General features: G+C 46.6%; 1 protein-coding gene across 2 annotated transcripts in view; it reads right to left on the minus strand.

The window, feature by feature from the left end:
• Positions 1 to 20,244, minus strand: part of IGSF21 (immunoglobin superfamily member 21) — a 465,054-nt gene extending 444,810 nt beyond the window's left edge. Inside the window, exon 1 of one of the 2 annotated variants that reach the window (XM_040327056.1) lies at positions 19,959 to 20,244. In XM_040327056.1, the coding sequence (XP_040182990.1) occupies positions 19,959 to 20,022 (64 nt within the window). In that variant the 5' untranslated portion in view covers positions 20,023 to 20,244. The remainder of the gene's footprint in view (positions 1 to 19,958) is intronic. The other variant, XM_040327055.1, reaches the window with a different exon arrangement.
• Positions 20,245 to 20,829: the final 585 nt, after the last annotated feature.

Genomic DNA, 20,829 nt, shown 5'->3' on the forward strand with positions numbered 1-20,829 from the left:
AGACCATTACACCTTCATATATGGAAAAAGGTTTGGGGCCACCAAACAATTACACCTTCCTATATGGAAAAAGGTTTGGGGACACCAGACCATGACACCTTGCAATATGGCAAAATCTCTGGGACAAACAGGTCAATACACCTTCCTGTAGAGGCAAAAGTTTGCCCCCCTGACCATTGCACATTCCTATTTGGAGCCACCAGCCCATTACACCTTTCTATCTGTAAAAGAAAAGGGTGTGGCCATCAGACCATTACAGCTTCCTATATGGCAAAGTGAGTTGGGGCCAACAGGTCATTACAACCTCCTATATGGCAAAATCTTTGGGCTCAATAGGTCATTATACCTTCTTATAGTGCCAAACGTTTGGGGCAACCATACCATTAAACCTTTCTATATTGCAAAAAAGCTTGGGGCTTCCAGACCATTATACCTTTCTATATGACCCAAAAGATGTTGAAAACCCTTAAAAATTAAGCAAAGAAGGACAACTCTATATTAATAGGAGCATGCTGCTCCCATTTTGCTCCTCTGCACTTTATCACTTTGTTTCATTTTGATGGCGATTCTTCCATTTGGAGTCCCCCCTAAAGTTATGTAATATCTGAGCCCTGAAGAAGCGGGATACTTCTGAGGCCCTAAAATTTGTTAGGTTTTTGCTGTCCTGTTGGGCAAAAATGTTTTAGACTTTACATTTCAGGCTCTCTCTTCAGACTTGCTATGTTTGGATTCAAAACTTCAGGGCCCCATACGGTCCATCTTGTTTTTGCATTTAAGAGCAGCCCTGCCAGAGCCAACCTGCCTCATATGAAATGGTGCGATCTCCTTAAACCATGATCAATTGGAGTCAAAGCCAACACCTTCGTGGCAAATATTCCAGTTTACAACCCAATATTGAGGGCCATGGTTTTGGAATGGGATGCCCAGCAAACTCACACAGGTGCAGGGGCGGACTGACAACTCATGGGGGCCCCAAGCAATTGAAGATTATGGGGCCCCCGGGCTTACAGATGGCCACCATGCCAGGAGGCAGTACAGAGGTGGGGCAGCTAATATCTGATGATTTTCACATTAAAAGCATGTCAGTTTTGGACAGATTTAAAACAAAAAAAAAAAAAAAAAACACACACCCACCCATTTTTACATACTGTCCCTGGTTTAACTGAGCCTGGTAACCATGATGGGGCCCCCTAGTGGCATGCAATAGTCTGGCAGCTTACCTGTTTCCATCTGTCCATTAAGAGGCCTGACTCTGTTCTAGTTACCTTCTTATTTCCTCTCCTTCCTGTATGGCCCCACCCAGGCCATCCCAGGAAGTCTACATTAACTATTGCACTATACAGGCCTGCAGTGCTGTTCAACAGTGTTGTTTGCTCAAGTTCCTGTCTGCAGTGTGCTACGATTACCTCTCTGTGTACCATTTTTGGCTCGTCCCTGACTTCTCCTGTTTGCCTGTGCCCTTGACCTTTTGCCTGTCCCTCGGTTACCCTAGTCCTTGGCTTACCCATCACTACCATTTGTCCTGCCTGCTGCTTCCTCTCTCTCTCTGCGGAGCGTGACCTAGGGGATCCCAGGGGGTCACGACCTGGATCCAGCTGCAGCCAAGGCCATCCTCACCACTAGAGGCTCTGGTGAACACAAAGCTGGGTCTTAGACTCTGCGCCCTGGGCGATCTTGGGTTCACGCTTCCTCTCTGATCGCAGCAGTCGGCTATAGGGTTTACTACCCTGTGGTGCATCCCTGACCCCCACGGGTGACCTGATACCGCCCTTGTACAGGTGTGAAGGTCTGATGGCCAGAAACTTTTGGTCATATATTGCATCTAAAAAATAAAAAAGTAATAAACATCTTTTATGTTTGTTTAAAAGAGATTTGTCCTGGCCTTCGGGCCAATATTCCCCGTTGCCTGGAAATGTGTGCAAAATTATGCACATGCATCTGTCTGTATATCTATCAATAAGCCTGGAAGTTCTGCTTTAAGGAAGCCGTGGCAAAAAAACACAAACCAATGGAGAGTAAATACAAAGCGTGAGACTACAAGCAAGCCCAACATCTGTTTCTCTGTGGTGCTGTCCGCTAGCGGCTGCAGTATGCCGTTTCAGAAGGCTGAACATTAAAAACTCCCCAAAAAAAAAAGACAATACCGCCGTCTCAAAGATTATCTATAACCAACAGAATTATGTAACTTTAATTTGCACTTAAAACACCAGACAAAAGTAATTTTCAAAATGAAAAAGGAAAGAAAATGCTTCTACAATATTGGATTATAATGCTATGCAAGCAGCTGTAAAATTCTAAAAGCAAAAAAATTAAAAAATAACAGAAATGATGCACAAAGTAGCATGGAAAGAAGACATTCGGATGACGCAGTCACAGGTGGTCTGATTTTAGGCACAAGAGATCTGAAGGATTTTATCTCTGTTTTTTTTTTGTAATAAGAGTTCTTTGAGCGTTGCTTACTCCCACCAAATACAAAACGTTGTTCTCGAAATGTCGCTTGCAAGTTTCAAAAGTTTGGGGGGAAAAAAAGTAGCTTAAAAAAGTAGATAGTGGCCATGGTGGGTCATGTCACCTGCCCAACTTTTTAAATGCCCCATTGGCTCTCTGCACTAGAGTTCCCAGCTAGGAGATACTGGCGGTGGTGGGTAAAATCCTACTCCCAGCTTCTAGAATTTCCTATTGGCTCTCTGCACTAGGAGTTCCCAGCTAGTAGATGGTGGCCGTGGTGGTGGGTCATATCCTTCGCCCAGCTTCTAGAATTTCCCATTGGCTCTCTGCACTAGAGTAGTAGATAGTGGCCATGGTGGGTCATATCCCCTTCCCAGCTATTTGAAGGTCCTATTGGCTCTCTACACTAGACTTCCCAGCTAGGACATAGTAGCGGTGGTGGGTAAAATCCTACTCCCAGCTTCTAGAATTTCCCATTGGCTCTCTGCACTAGTGTAGTAGATAGTGGCGGTGGTGGGTCATATCCACCTTCCCAGCTATTTGAAGGTCCTATTGGCTCTCTACACTAGAATTTCCAGCTAGTGGCGGTGGTGGTGGGTCATATCCTCCTTTCCAGCTTCTAGAATTTCCCATTGTCTATCTGCACTAGGAGTTCCCAGCTAGTGGTGTCTATGGTGGGTCAAATCCCTATCCCAACTATTTGAAGGTCATATTGGCTTTCTGCACTTGAATTCCAAGCTAGCAGATAGTGGTGGTGGTGGGTCATATCCCCTTCCCAGCTTCTTGAATGCCTTATTGACTCTTCTCTTTGCCCTAGAGTTCCCAGCTAGTAGATATTGGCGGTGGTGGACCATACCCCCTTCCCAGCTTTTTGAATACCCCATTGGCCCTTTGCACTAGAGGTCCCAACTAGTAGATAGTGGTAGTGGAGGGTCATATCCCCTTCCAAGCTTTTTGAATACCCGCTTGGCTCTTTGCACTAGAGGTCCCAGCTAGTAGATAGGGGCAGTGGAGGGTCATATTCCCTTCCCAGCTTCTGGAATGCCTTATTGACCCTTTAAAGCAAGCAATAACCAAGTAGTCACACCTCAGTTACGATTGCCAACATCCCTGAATCTTTTAATATATGTTACATTTTGAGTTGCGTTGAGTTGAGTGGCATCTTGATATAGCGTGAAGGGTCCCAACGTGCTTCCAAACACATACACATACTAGGGCCACACTCTTTTGGAGTGTGGGAGGAAACCGAAGTACCCTGAGGAAACCCACGCAGGCACAGGGAGAACATGCAAACTCCAGGCAGATGGTGTCGTAGTCGGGATTTGAACCAACGACCCTATTGCTGCTAGGTGAAAGTGCTAACTACTACACCACTGTGCCGCCCGTTTTGATGGGGCTTTACATGCTACCCCCCCCCCCCCAGGTAAACTCTAAGAAGTGCCTCCCTCACTAGGACCCAAGGCACCAGTACTTCTAAATGGGTATTGCTTGGGATAGTACAAGAATTCTTTGAAATGATGACCAACACACACTTCAAATAATTGCCCGATCCAAAAAGGCAGGTGAGTGGTTGGGAAAATCCCAAGTTTGGTGGAGCTTTGGACTTCTGGTTGGATGGTGCTCAGAAAAATGTAATTCCTGTTGATTGCCCTGCCTAGAGTTCTCACCTAGTAGATAGTGGAAGTGGCGGATCATACCACCTTCCTAGCTACTTGAATGTCCGATTGGCCTCCACGCTATTCAAAACTAGAAAAAATAAATGACGTTTCCAGTTTTAAAGAAAGTATAATCCAGGTACTTGGTAAGTGAATCCTGCCTCTTCCCAATCCTTTCCTAACTAAAAGTAATGGGGGAAAAAAATTACTAAAGTTTCCAAACTATTTAAAGCAGAGAATTAGTGGAAGAGAGTCTAATAGTGTTTTTATAGCCTTAAGGAAGCACAGGGCAAGCTTCTGAATGGATAATGTCACTTAATAACGGTGTCCCAGATTTTCAAATATTATGGAAGACTATCTGTGAAATGTTCTCTTCACATTGGAAGTTATTCAGCCTCCGGCTTCGAGTCCTTTGTCAATAAGGGTGTCAAAGCTTGTTCTATTATGTATGGTAGAAGTGGGTAAGTGAGTGTGATGATATACAGTATATAGATGAGGGTGTGTGTGCGCGCGATTATTTATATATAAAGTTTTATTTTATTTTAATACAGGTTTGGAAGGTTGTGGATTTTAACCCTTAACAGTAACCCTTATATTACCACGAACACTTAACCCCAGCCTCAAACCCCAATTCTAAAATTTTATCCTACACACGAATAAAAGTCATAAACGCTTAAAAACTCCTATAACATTACAAATCTCCAAAACCTCAACTGCAAGCTTGACTTCTAACCCAGTGTTTTTAACCTACAGTGCCCTGGGGTGCCACCTGGGATCCCCCAGGATGCCATGAGCACAGGACCTAGTGTCAGGGAAGAAACCAGTATCAATCTTGTCAATATGGTCGTTCTCCTGCGCGCATGCGCGTCGGAACGACGCTGCGGCCCAACCGAACGGCGTGCACGCATAAACGTGAGCCCCCGGCTGGCCTATAAAAGCTGCTTCATTCCACAAGAAAAATCACTGGTTTATCCTTCAGCTTCCTGTGTACTTGTTCCTGCTACCTGCTTCTTGATTACCTGTTGTGACCCGGATTGGTCTTGACCTGCTCCGATCTCCTCCTAGACCTGACCCTTGGCTTGCCTTACAGACTCTGCTTCTTGTCTTCGGTGTTTGACCCTCAGCCTGTTATCGGACCTGCCTCAAGTCTCCTGTGCCTAGACCCGTAGCCTGTTCTCGGATTTGCCTTCAGTCTTCTGTGCCTAGACCCTCAGCCTGTTCTCGGATCTGCCTTCAGTCTCCTGTGCCTTGACCCTCAGCCTGTTCTCGGATTTGCCTTCAGTCTTCTGTGCCTAGACCCTCAGCCTGTTCTCGGATCTGCCTTCAGTCTCCTGTGCCTTGACCCTCAGCCTGTTCTCGGACCTGCCTCCAGTCTCCTGTGCCTAGACCCTTAGCCTGTTCTCGGATCTGCCTTCAGTCTCCTGTGCCTAGACCCTCAGCCTGTTCTCGGATCTTCCTTCAGTCTCCTGTGCCTAGACCCTTAGCCTGTTCTCGGATCTGCCTTCAGTCTCCTGTGCCTTGACCCTCAGCCTGTTCTCGAACCTGCCTTCAGTCTCCTGTGCCTTGAGCCTGTTCTCGGACCTGCCTCCAGTCTCCTGTACTTTGACCCTCAGCCTGTCTTTGGATTCACCTCTGTTTGACCCTCGGGCTGCCTACAGGCTTATCTCTTGTGCTTGACCCTCGACCTGTTCTGGACTCTGTGTTCCTGTTACCCGTTGGGTCTCGGTACCCGCCAGCTCCTGTACGGCTCAATAGCCCCTCGGTGACCTGCAGGCAAGACCTACCCAACCTGCTGGTGACTTGTGCCTCTTTGTGCGATTCACCCTCTGTACCATCTCCAGGGGGTGGAGTGCGCTTAGACGCAAGAGTGAAGCGCTCTCTGCATCTCTGCCTCGGTGAGTACCTCTCTGACACCTAGTTTGCCTCAACATCATAGGTTGTCAAGGTGAAGCAGGCTGGTCGCCAGAACCTAACAACCACCACCATCACCTTAGGACCAGGACAGACAGCATCATTTGTTACTATGGTAATGGTGGCTGGCTCACCCGCATCATGGCAATGCATGACTCTGACCCAGGACTAGCAGTGGGCTGGGCCGCCACCAGCATTCAGGGGAAGACGGAGGTCCTCCTACACTGGACCTCCTCCACCTCCCTCTCAGCTGTGCTGCTGAAACCAGTAGGTAGGGCTCTGATGTGAAGAGAGGACTGGGGGGGGGGGGGGCTCTGATAGGGGGACTGTGTGCTGATAGGAGACTCAAAGTATAGGGGGTCTCATGTATATGGCTCCGACTTGAGGGGGGCCTTTTTAAGAGACCACTGACATGAATAAGTTACCTCTGATGTGGTAGGGGGAACCTCTGATGTCATTGGGAGACCCCTGGTGCCTTGGGGGGACACATATATATATATATATATATATATATATTTATTTGGGGCTGGCGCTCACCTCTTGGAAAGATGGTGAACTTATTTTCCAATTTTTCATTTTGGCGTTCTTCCACCGTTGTCCCCAAGCCTGTTGAGTGGTCCTTTGGATGGAAAAGAATGTTCAACCCCTCAGAAACCTCATAATTCTTTATGTATCGGGTTTAAAACACCAAATATTATGGTTGTGTCTTTTAAAAAATTTAACAATTCCCGGTACTTAGGCCTTCTTGTGAAGCACTTTGTTGTTGTTGAGCAACTCAAGGTCTTTTATTACGTTGTAACAACTTCACCAAAAAAAAAGGATCACCATGGCAACCAAGCATTTTCATGAGTTTAGGAATGGCAACCCTGTAATTCTGATTACCACTGAATGTCTGACCCCCCCCCCCCCCCCCCCCCCATAGCAGAATGCTTTGTTCTGTAATGGATGTTGAAGGTAACCATTCATAACGCCCATGCCCACGGTGAATGTACGTTGCTAAATTTATCTGAACACCGGAGGACCTGCCAAGTTATTTTATAGAACTGCTGCAAGTGCTGTTGACTTTGAGGTTGACTTTTTTTGATGACCCATAAATCTAGACACCCCGATGGGACGCTTGTTCTGGAAGCCCCTTGGTCTACTCTCTATATAGTGTATTTAACCAGATTATGCCAACAATGGCTTCAGGCCTAGACTGAACATGGTCTATGGTGTTCGTCAGAGGCGGCTCTTTAATTAGGCGGTCGCCTAAGGCCTCAAACTCACAGGGGCCTCGCAGCTGCCTAACTTGCCCAATGCATTACCCTAGTTTTGAGGGACAGGGGACCTAAACTCTGCTGTGCTCAGGCAGCGTTATGAGCCTGACTCAATTGCAGGGCCACCAGCATCCTTAACCAGTGAATAGCGGTGACACCACCCCTTGTGAGGTCAGTGACTCAGCATGCCCTCAGTCAATGTCGTCACAAGAAACGGGTTCCCCAGGTGACATCACCAGGTGGCCCCCGCCCCTTAGTTATTAAAGAGCAGGATCTGGGGGCCACCTTGTTAAAGGGGGCTTCCAGATTCCGGTAAGCCCCCTGCCCACAACCACCGGCCAGGGTTGTGGGGAAGAGGCTCTTGTCCTTGAATTATTTTTCCTATCAAAGGCATGAGTGGGGCCCCATGTCAAGTTTTGCCTAAGGCCTCACAAAGCCTAGAGCCCTCTGGTGTTTGTCTACCCTTATTCTACTGAAGGTCTCCCCAAAACAGACCCCCTTCTCCAGTCTCCGTCAGGGGTCCGAGGTGCCCCAACCAGGGGACAGGAGGTCTCTCCCAGGGATCAGAGGTGCCCCAACCAGAGGACAGGAGGTCTCACCCTGGTATTAGAGGTGCCCCAGCAGCCAAGAAGCAGGAGGTCTCTCCCAGGGGTCAGAGGTGCCCCAGCCAGCAGACAGGGGACAGGAGGTCTCACCAAGGGGACATAAGTCCAGAGATAGAGGGTTTCAGCCTGGTATCGGAGGTGCCCCAGCCAATAGCCAAGATGCAGTTCGTCTCACCCAAGGGGTCAGAGGTGCCCAAGCCAAGAGTACAGAGACAGGAGGTCTCTCCCAGGGTTCAGCGGTGCCCCAGCCAGCAGCTAGGAAACAGGAGGTCTTGTTCCAGAAGTCAGGTGGGCTTCTATCAGGGTGTCAGGAGAAACCTGGGGCCGTGCAGCAGGGCGCTACGATTAAAGGCCAGATGAGCCACAGGGAACCAGCAGAGCTGGACAACAGTCCCAATCAGAGGGACTGGTAAGAAGAACATGGGTGCTGCCAACAAGGGAGCCGGGTAGCTTGGTATTTTGGTTTACTGTAACTGTTCACATTGATGTGGAAGAAGCCTTGCATGGGCCACTCATGTCCATGTGAACTTCAGGATTAGGTAACAGAAGTGGGCTGCCACGCCCTTATATGCGGTTCTGGCTGACGCAACGCACTGGAAAAGCACCAACCACATGCGCAGAATCTCCCCAATGGACTCCACTAATATCAGACGGGGCAAGTTTGGATTTCGATGTTCAGAATTCTCATCAGATCTATTCTAAGGTAAAGTCATCAAACAATCAACTCCAAGCTTTACAAATATAAAGTAACAATCTTCTTAAGAGCTTAGGAACAACGAATAGCGATGACAGGAACGCCGTCCGCCTGGAAATGCTTTCAGTAAATCATATCTGCGTCTTATCTATTGAGTTAATGCGACGCCGGCTGAGCCTAGCGAACAGAAAGGGGGCAAATCCCAGAGGGCAAGGGAGCCAAGAGACCCCAAAAATGGCTGCCAGCACCCCACTTATCAATCGTTGGGAGTTTAAATGTGGCTTATAAAATTGCTAAAGATAACGCCTGAGATTTCCGTACGGCTGAAATTTTCTTCAATATTGATGGCGACCAATCACCTGATCACCTGACCAGTCACGGCAGCCGTCACACAAAAGGCTTACGACGGTCCCAATCCTCACCCAAAAATTACCATCGCAATTTACCCCTAGACGTGTGCGGATCGTTTCGTTTAAAATTCGGACTAATGTTCGTTATTCGGATGTATCCGGATTTCTGAATTAGGGCCCTTTCACACTGGTGCATTTTTGCTGTGGTAAAAATAGCACTATTAAAACGCTCCCCATGCCCCTCTCCATTTAAATGAATTAAAAACGCGGTAAAATCGCGGTAAAATCGCTGTGTTTTACCGCGATTTTAACGCTCCGTTTTTACCGCGTTTTTTAATTCATTTCAATGGAGGGGGCATGGAGAGCGTTTTATGGGCGTTTTAATAGCGCTATTTTTACCGCGAAAACGTGGCAAAAATGCGGAGAAAACGCACCAGTGTGAAAGGGCCCTTAGAGTAGTACCGAATTTAAAAAGATCCGAAATAAACAAAAATTTGAATTTCGGATGAAATTCGAATCAGTTTTCTAAGGGCTCTTTCACACTGGTGCGTTTTTCCCGCGTTTTCACTGTAAAAATAGCGCTATTAAAACGCCCATAAAATGCTCCCCATGCCCCTCTCCATTGAAATGAATTAAAAACCGCTGTAAAAACGCGGTAAAAATGGAGCGTTAAAATCGCGGTAAAACACCACGATTTTACCGCGTTTTAAATAAATTTCAATGGAGAGGGGCATGGGGAGCGTTTTAATAGCGCTATTTTTAGCGCGAAAACGCGGCAAAAACGCACTAGTGTGAAAGGGCCCTAATAGTTTTTGAATCGTTTTCAAAGAGAATAAAATAGAAAAGAAAATAAAGGAATAAAATGGAAAAAGTTCGAAAAGTTTTCGGATCCAAAATAGTTTTCCAAAAATAACAAAATAGAATAGAAAATTGAGGAATAGAATAGAATTTTTTTTTTTTCTATTCCATTCCTTTATTTTCTATTTTATTCTCTTTGGAAATTGGAAAACGATTTGAATTCTAAATCTTTTCAAATTCGCAAACTTTTCAAACTCATAATGTATTCGGAATTGATTCGAAAGCTTTTCATATCAATTCGAAAATGAATAAAGCGAAACGAATCCCAAAAACGAATTAAACTAAATTTAACTAAACTAATTTATGTAAATACCGAATCGAAACGAAACACATTTTTTGCAATCTCAGTGATGTCACCGCTCTCTAGTGATTGGATAGGCTGCATTCTCAGTGATGTCACCGGTCTCTAGTGAATGGATAGGCTGCATTCTCAGTGATGTCACTGCTCTCTAGTGAGGGGATAGGCTGCATTCTCAGTGATGTCACCGCTCTCTAGTGAATGGATAGGCTGCATTCTCAGTGATGTCACCGCTCTCTAGTGATTGGATAGGCTGCATTCTCAGTGATGTCACCGCTCTCTAGTGAAGGGATAGGCTGCATTCTCAGTGATGTCACCGCTCTCTAGTGATTGGATAGGCTGCATTCTCAGTGATGTCACCGCTCTCTAGTGATTGGATAGGCTGCATTCTCAGTGATGTCACCGCTCTCTAGTGAATGGATAGGTTGCATTCTCAGTGATGTCACCGCTCTCTAGTGATTGGATAGGCTGCATTCTCAGTGATGTCATCGCTCTCTAGTGATTGGATAGGCTGCATTCTCGGTGATGTCACCGCTCTCTAGTGATTGGATAGGCTGCATTCTCAGTGATGTCACCGCTCTCTAGTGATTGGATAGGCTGCATTCTCAGTGATGTCACCGCTCTCTAGTGAAGGGATAGGCTGCATTCTCAGTGATGTCACTGCTCTCTAGTGATTGGATAGGCTGCCTTCTCAGTGATGTCACCGCTCTCTAGTGATTGGATAGGCTGCATTCTCAGTGATGTCACCGCTCTCTAGTGATTGGATAGGCTGCATTCTCAGTGATGTGACTGCTCTCTAGTGAAGGGATAGGCTGCATTCTCAGTGATGTCACCGCTCTCTAGTGAATGGATAGGCTGCATTCTCAGTGATGTCACTGCTCTCTAGTGAATGGATAGGCTGCATTCTCAGTGATGTCACCGCTCTCTAGTGAAGGGATAGGCTGCATTCTCAGTGATGTCACCGCTCTCTAGTGAAGGGATAGGCTGCATTCTCAGTGATGTCACCGCTCTCTAGTGAATGGATAGGCTGCATTCTCAGTGATGTCACCGCTCTCTAGTGATTGGATAGGCTGCATTCTCAGTGATGTCACCGCTCTCTAGTGAATGGATAGGCTGCATTCTCAGTGATGTCACCGCTCTCTAGTGATTGGATAGGCTGCATTCTCAGTGATGTCACCCGAGGCTTTCATGCGATCTATGAAGCTGACAAAACGTTCTCCGTCAGCCGCGTGGAGAGGACAGATCTCTTCTAATGGATGAGAATTAAACCCAACAAAAGTGTAAATCTATTCAAAATAAAAAACAGAGAAAACCAAACAAAGCCGGCTTTTAGTTTTTATTTCCAGCGACAATTTACAATGTTACAATAGAAGGCGCCCGACGCGACTTCTCCGGCGTGTTTCTCCCCCATAAAATACACTCATTACAAGAAATGCATTAGCAGGCGTAATGAAAGCCGGTGTATGGGAATCGCATGTGACACAGAGACTAACAATGCCAAGAGAGCCCCCCACAGGCGGAACGGAGGACCACACTGCAGATGATCACAATAAAAGAAGGAGATTTACTAAAACTGGAGCACACAGAGCCTGCTGCAGCCGTGCATGGGAGCCAATCAGCTTCTTCAAATGAAGCGTTGACGATAAAACCTGAAAGCCGATTGGCTGCCAGGCACAGCTGCACCAGATTTTGTACTCTCCAGTTTTAGTAAACCCCCCCCCCAATGTTAAATTAACTATACACCATGATTACAATTGGCGCCATTCTTGGGGAGGTGTGCCGAGTAGTGATGGGGGGGGGGGGTATTTGTGTTGTGATGGGGAGGGGGGGGGGCGATTTGTGCTAGGAGGAGGGGGATCTGGGGGCTTGTGCTATAAAGGAGTAAGATTTGTATATGGGAAAATAAAAAAAAAATTTAAGGGGGTGGGGGGGCGGGAATTGGGCTAGTAGGGATGATTGAGGGGGGATTTGAGCTAGGAGGGAAATTTGGGGGCGTTCTGTTGAGAAGGGGAATTTGGGGGGGGCAGGGGTCAGAATTGTCCTAGGAAGGCAAATATAGGGAGCTGTGCTAGGAGTGGTGATTTTAGGGGTGGGTTGTATTGGGAGGGGGGGTTTGGGCTATAGAAAGGGGGGGTGGATTTGTGCTAGGTTGCGGGATCTGGGAGAGGGGAATTTGTGCTGGAATGGGGGGGGGGGGGGGGGTTTGGAGTGGGGATGATTGGGGGGGGGGGGATTTTTGTGCTTGGAGGGTAAATTCGAAGGGTAAGGTATTTGTGCTAGGAGGGGGATTTTATTGTTTTAGGGGGGGGGATAATTTGTGCTAGTAAGGATGTTTGGGGGTATTTGTGCTAGAAGGGGAAATTTGTGTTGGAATGGGGGGGGGGGGGGGTGGAGGGTAAATTTGAAGGGTAGGGTATTTGTACTAGGAGGGGAATTTAATTTCTTTATTTTTTTTAGGGGGGGGGGGATAATTTGTGCTAGTAAGGATGTTTGTTTGGGGGGTATTTGTGCTAGAAAGGGGAAATTTGTGGAGCGGATGTGCGTTAGGTTGGGGGGATTGGGGGAATTTGTGCTTGGAGGGGAAATTTGAAGGGTAGGGTATATGTGCTAGGAAGGGATTTTTTTTTTTTTTTTTAGGGGTGGGGGGGGGGGGGATTTTGTGCTAGGGCCATATGGGGAGATATGGCCCTGGGGGGAATGGGGGGCGGGCAAAGAGGTGTACTGGGAGGGGCAATTTCAGCAGCGGCAGGGTGGATTTGTACTAGGAGGAGGGAGAATTTTTGCATGCATATTAGTTTTCATATTTTATTTTTTTTGGGGTGGGGGGAGGATTTTCACTGACACATACATCTTGGGGGGGGGGGGGGGCAATTTGGCATGTTCTCCATGCACTCTAGATGAACTTGTCCTGGCACTGGAGGGTTGGGTGGGGGGCGGAGGGATAAGTAGTGAGCAAGCAATTCCGACACTACCAGGAAGTGTCGGATCTTGGACAGGAACGGCCCGGTGTCCTGCAGAACATCGGGGGGGGGGGGGGCACTTTTTTTTTCTTAAAGTGATACAACATGCTTTAAAAAAAAAGGGCAGCTGCACGTTTGCTTTTCAGAGGCAGCTACTAATCCCCCCCCCCCCCTCTCTCAGAATGCAATGTGTCAGAGTCAGCAGCAGATGTATTAGAATTACAGACTTGACAAAAATCTGGTAGGGGGGGGGGGCACACAAAATCTGGTGCAGCTCTGCATAGTAACCAATCCGCTTCCAGCTTTTGTTGCCAAAGCTCAATAGAAGAAGCCGATGTTAGAAGCCGATTGGCTCCCATGCACAGAGGCTCCACCTTTAGTACCTCCCCCTCCACAGACTCGGATGACCAAATCGAGGCTAAAAAAGATCAACAAAAACAACAACAAAAACAACAACAACAACGCGATATAAAGAGATAGAATGTTGCCAAATATTTCCATATATTCATATCACCGTCTGGCGGCTGAACATAGAAATAAAAGTATAATAGATCCTCGCCGGTATCATTTCGCACACCGAGCCCAGGGTTCTATTTATAGAATCTCTTCCAACAAATCGCACAAAAAAAAACAAAAAAAACAAAAAACCCCGACAAGAATTCTTCTCAACCATCCGATCGCTCTCCGCTCATTCTCAGCGCCTAAATGGGCTTTTCAAAGCTTTTAATCCACCTAGACTTTGTCTTCACCCCAGCCCCCCCCCCCCCCCACCCTCCTTCAATCAACATGCCGATACAGATTTTATATAAAAACGTTTTATTTTATACGTTGATCTCATCGCCGGGTGTCTGTGCTTTTCTATGCAATGCGGGCAGACCGAGGCCAGTGGGAGGGGCATGCAGAGGGGCGGGGGGGTTGTACATAAAGCTTCCAGAAAACATCACATGACGGCTGATAGAATGTGCGAGGGGGGGGGGGCTCGGCGTCAGCACCCGCTACACATATAGAAAAAGGCATTTTAATTGGGGGTGGGGCACATGGAGGGGCACAGTATGATGTTGGTGGGGCCATGGCCCCCTCTGGCCCCCAGGCTGGTGACGCCACTGCATGATGTGATGCTGAACCGTGACTGACTATCCCTTTCATTCATTGGATTTCAGACTGGGCTTTATATGACCATTCAATGCACACTGTGAGAAGCTCGGAGTGTGCAGTGATATCACAACGAACGACTCTTCAATCCTCCATATAAATGACATACAATGTCCAACCTCCAAATCTTCATTATAGATCTGCTGACCGGCATTAGATACAAAGTATCCTTATGGCTGGCCATTCACTTTACAAACATCAATGTCACCAACGTAGATCATCTAGAAGACCTGACCGCATGGAGGAGGAAGGACGGAGGAGCTGACAGCAAGGAAGGATGAGGAGGTGACAGCAAGGAAGGACGGAGGAGCCGACAGCAAGGAAGGACGGAGGAGCCGACAGCAAGGAAGGACGAGGAGCTGACAGCAAGGAAGGACGAGGAGCTGACAGCAAGGAAGGATGAGGAGGTGACAGCAAGGAAGGACGGAGGAGCCGACAGCAAGGAAGGACGAGGAGCCGACAGCAAGGAAGGACGGATGAGCTGACAGCAAGGAAGGATGAGGAGCTTACAGCAAGGAAGGACGAGGAGCTGACAGCAAGGAAGGACGAGGAGCTGACAGCAAGGAAGGATGAGGAGCTTACAGCAAGGAAGGATGAGGAGCTGACAGCAAGGAAGGATGAGGAGCTTACAGCAAGGAAGGATGAGGAGCTGACAGCAAGGAAGGACGAGGAGCTGACAGCAAGGAAGGACGAGGAGCTTACAGCAAGGAAGGATGAGGAGCTGACAGCAAGGAAGGACGAGGAGCCGACAGCAAGGAAGGACGAGGAGCTGACAGCAAGGAAGGACGAGGAGGTGACAGCAAGGAAGGACGGAGGAGCTGACAGCAAGGAAGGACGAGGAGCTGACAGCAAGGAAGGACGAGGAGCCGACAGCAAGGAAGGACGAGGAGCCGACAGCAAGGAAGGACGAGGAGCCGACAGCAAGGAAGGACGAGGAGCCGACAGCAAGGAAGGACGAGGAGCTGACAGCAAGGAAGGACGAGGAGCTGACAGCAAGGAAGGATGAGGAGCTGACAGCAAGGAAGGACGAGGAGGTGACAGCAAGGAGTTGGAAGGAGGAGGAGCTGGCAGCATGGAGTTGGAAGGAGGAGGAGCTGGCAGCATGGAGTTGGAAGGAGGAGGAGCTGGCAGCATGGAGTTGGAAGGAGGAGGAGCTGGCAGCATGGAGTTGGAAGGAGGAGGAATATTTGGAAGGCCAGCAATGGTACACAGCAATCAAATGTTTCCAATGTTAGGAGGGGAAAGGAGAGACGCAGAAGACGGGAGAAGAAGGAACAGACGGGATCTGTAGAGGGAGATCCACAAAGAGGAAATTGTCCCCACTGAGCGAGAAAGAGAGAAGCTGAGCGAGGGAGAGAGAGAGAGAGAGAGAGAGAGAGAGAGAGAGAGACACACATTCTCATCATTCCTCCTCCGCTCATCAATCCATAGAGACTGTATACAATACATAGCATGATACCGTCTATACACTACTAGAAGAAAAAAATATATAATAATAATAAATAAATTGAATTATTATAAATATAAATTATATTATAATAGAGATATAGATAGATATCTCGCTATCTCCCATAATAGAGGAACTATATAGACACTTGATACAAGGATTGCAATGTACAGACACATACATACTATAGGAACACTGGATAGAAGTACAATGTATCTACATCTTCTCACCATAAGAAAGAATCTATAAAGCCTGTATACTGTCAGAGGACCCGACCAGCAATGTATACAGCCCATGTACAGCGCGCACATCACATGAGACGCAGTTTAATGCACTTCATATTAAAGGGGGGGGGGCGCTGATACTCTACACAGAAGTATATTGTAATATGAAGATCACATCAAGGTAAACCCACAGAACCCACAGCAATATGTAAACTACTACACTATGTAACAGATGGAGAGTCATCTCTGTATCCAGACACCAGGAGGACCGGCCAACATCAAATACATTGCCTGTGTGTTAGAGAATTCCTAACCCTTCCACCATGGGGGGGGGGGGGGGGGGTACTATGCATTTCTACATCATAAAATACATTATAGGAGAGGATCACAAGCCATTGATGGATACTTTCCACATTTCACATATTATGAGATGCTATAGAGAGTTATATTGTAGCAGAGCGAGGATCGACACGTAGCGGACAGCCGATTACTACGCCAAGTGGGGCTCATTCACATTAGGCGAGTTGGGAATGTATATTGCTACATAAAAATCAGGGAAGATGAGATAGATATATTTATTAAAACATTTAATATATCACATACAGTACATTATATTCTACATTTTTTTTATATACGTTTTTGAAAAAAAAATAATAATAAAAATAATAATAATATTACATCTTCCCTGATTTTTATGCAATAAAAAAAAATATATATATATATATATTATATTTTTTATGACATAAAAACATCTTCCCTGATTTTATGCAATTAAAAAAAAAAAATATATATATATATATATATATATATATATATATATATATATATATATATATATATACATATATATATATATACATATATACACACACACACACACACACATACACATATATATTATTTTTAAATTGCATAAAAATCAGGGAAGATGTAATTTATTATATATATATATATATATATATATATATATATATATATATATATATATATATATATATATATATATATATATATATAAAAAAGTACATCTTCCCTGATTTTTATGCAATAAAAATTATATATAATATTTTTATTTCAAAAAAAAAAATCAGGGAAGATGCAATATATATATATATATATATATATATATATATATATATATACACACACACACACATATACATATATAAATATAACACATCTTCCCTGATTTTTATGCAATAAAAATTATTATATATATATATATATATATATATATATATATATATATATATATATATATATATATATATATATATATATATATATATATTATTATTATTCAAAAATGGAAATCGGTCATGTCCACACCAGTGTGCTTGCATTGACATGCGATCCGATCGTCCAGCCTCTTGTCTGGTGAATGGATTGGCATTTTCCCCCCACTCAGGTTAGATGAATGGAGTCGATCACAGAGTGTGTACAAACATGTCAAAACTGCATCTAGGACATGCCTGAGCAATGAAGAACACTGAAAGGCGAGCATGGGCTGGGGGGGGTTCTAAAATAAGGAGTTGGAACACCGAAAGCCTGGGAAAATAATAGGAATAGGTCACATTGTTACAATAGGTAGGTGTCCACCATATGGTGACCCACAGAATATTGGAATATCTTTAGGAGAATGTATGGTGTGTGTGGCTGAGATTTACAATCTTCAACCATAGACTACATACATACATGATACATACATGATACATACAATGAACACCTTCCATAGACACTAGCTGAGCTGTCCTCCTGTGTAATGCTGGCAGGAGATGAGATCACAGTGTCATCAGACAATCTCAGGGCCGGTTTTGGGACCAGATAGTGAAGAGCTCAATATTTTGTATTAGGAGGATACAATGTCTGTACAGAGGAGCATCTATATACACATTGCACTGGGGATCATCTATATACAGTATATAAACATTGCACTGGGGATCATTTATACACACACACATTGTACAGAGGAGCATCTCTATACACATTGTGGAGGGGGGGGGGGGGGGGTCATCGATATACAAATTGTGGAGGGGGGGGTCATCTATATACACATTATGGAGGGGGGGGGTCATCTATATACACATTGTGGAGGGGGGGTCATCTATATACACATTGTGGAGGGGGGGGGGTCATCGATATACAAATTGTGGAGGGGGGGTCATCTATATACACATTATGGAGGGGGGGGTCATCTATATACACATTGTGGAGGGGGGAGCATCTATATACACATTGTGGAGGGGGGGGGGGGTTCATCTATATACACATTGTGGAGGGGGGGGGGTCATCTATATACACATTGTGGAGGGGGGGGGTCATCTATATACACATTGTGGTGGGGGGGATCATCTATATACACATTGTGGAGGGGGGATCATCTATATACAGTATATAAACATTGTGTAGGGGGGGGATCATCTATATACAGTATATAAACATTGTGGAGGGGGGGGGTGTCCAGTATATAGACATTGTGGAGGGGGGGTGTCATCTGTATACAGTATATAGACATTGTGGAGGGGGGGGGGGTCATCTATATACACATTGTGGAGGGGGGGATTATTTATTTACACATTGTGGAGGGAGGGGGGGGATCATCTATATACTGTATACAGAGATTGTGGAGGGTGGGGGGGGTGTCATATATATACAGTATACAGAGATTGCGGAGGGGGGGTGATCTATATACAGTATACAGAGATTGTGGAGGAACCTGCTCCGGATTCGGGGATTAGGAATGATCGGTGATCTCGGGAACAGAGGGAACATTCAGAAGATGTCACATCTGGAGGAGAGGATGGGATGTGGGGAGGAATCAGGGGAGGGAAGTGACACTCAACATTCTATCAGATACAATGTAACATGTACATAGAATGTCCACAACATGCAGAGTGATGGGCAGAGTCCAAGGATGCACATGACAGGTATAGGATGGCACACAGGGGGTATACGTGACAGGTATAGGATGGCACACAGGGGGGTATACATGACAGGTATAGGATGATACAGAGAGAGGATGTACATGACAAGCACAGGATGGCACATTACAAGTATAAGATGGCACACAGAGGACATACAGGATGTCACAGAGAGGTTGCACATGACAGGTATAGGATGGCAAACAGGGGATACACAGGACAGGTACAAGATTGCACACAGAGGATGTACAGGGCAGGTATAGGATGGAACACAGAGGATGTACAGGACATATATAGGATGGCACATGACAGGTCTAGGATGGCACAGAGAGGATGCACATGAAAGGTATAGGATCAGGATGACACAGATGATGCACAGGGCAGGTATAGGATGGCACACAGAGGTTATACATTACAGGTATAGGATAAGGATGGCACACAGAGGATGCACAGGGCAAGTATAGGATGGCACAGAGGATGCACAGGGCAAATATAGGATGGCACACAGAGGATGCACAGGGCAGGTATAGGATGGCACACAGAGGATGTACATGACAGGTATAGGATGGCACACGACAGGTATAGGATGGCACAGAGAGGATGCACATGAAAGGTATAGGATCAGGATGGCACACAGAGGATGCACAGGGCAGGTATAGGATGGCACACAGAGGATGCACAGGGCAGGTATAGGATGGCACACAGAGGATGTACATGACAGGTATAGGATGGCACACGACAGGTATAGGATGGCACAGAGAGGATGCACATGAAAGGTATAGGATCAGGATGGCACAGAGGATGCACAGGGCAAATATAGGATGGCACACAGAGGATGCACAGGGCAGGTATAGGGTGGCACACAGGGGATGAACATGACAGGTATAGGATGGCACACAGAGGTTGTACATTACAGGTATTGGATCAGGATGGCACAGAGGATGTACAGGGCAGGTAGAGGATGGTACACAGAAGATGGCACAGATTAGATACACGACAGGTATAGGATGGCACACAGAGAATGCACAGGACAGGTATAGGATGGCACACAGAGGATGCACATGACAGGTATAGGATGGCACAGATGATGGCACAAATTGGCATTGTATGTCTGGTATTTGGGGTCTCGGGTGAGTGAAGAGTTAATAAGTCGGGTGGTCGCTCCGGTGGGTCACCTACCTAGTGCCAGGTGGAGGAGAGAAGACAGCAGAACGCTGACCCCGGGGCAGCTCATCATTCCCATGCCGACCCCGGTACCTCCATCGGGTTCACACTCCTGGGTACAGACCGGGGACGCCCGGAGCCCGGCGCCGATGCGGGCACATCCCCTGCAAGAATCCCTCCTCCGGGCGGGTGAGGAGGAGAGCGCTGGCCGGGTGTCGGAGCCTCGGTCCTCCGCCTCGGTCCCTCACTGCCTGCAGCAGCCACAGCCTGGCATCAAATGGCTCTCCCAGAATCTCATTGGCTCCCTCCTCCTCCAATTCACCCAACCCCCTCCTTCATCCACACTGCTCCCTACTCCTCATCCTCCACTTCACCAGCCTCTGGATCCCTGGAGTGCCCAATCTATACCCACTACACCCTCACCCAAATCCCTGAATGCCCACTTCTCACCCAAATCCCTGGAGTGTCCAATCTATACCCACTACACCCTCACCCACATCCCTGGAGTGTCCACTTCTCACCCACATCCCTGGAGTGCCCAACCTATATCCACTACCCCTTACCCACATCCCTGGAGTGCCCAACCTATATCCACTACCCCTCACCCACATCCCTGAGTGCCCACTTCTCACCCACATCTCTGGAGTGCCCAATCTATACCCACTACACCCTCACCCACATCCCTGGAGTGCCCAATCTATACCCACTACACCCTCACCCACATCCCTGGAGTGTCCACTTCTCACCCACATCCCTGGAGTGCCCAACCTATATCCACTACCCCTCACCCACATCCCTGGAGTGCCCAACCTATATCCACTACCCCTCACCCACATCCCTGAGTGCCCACTTCTCACCCAAATCCCTGGAGTGTCCAATCTATACC

This window comes from Rana temporaria, chromosome 10 (assembly GCF_905171775.1).
Source record: "Rana temporaria chromosome 10, aRanTem1.1, whole genome shotgun sequence".
Lineage (NCBI taxonomy): Eukaryota > Metazoa > Chordata > Amphibia > Anura > Ranidae > Rana > Rana temporaria.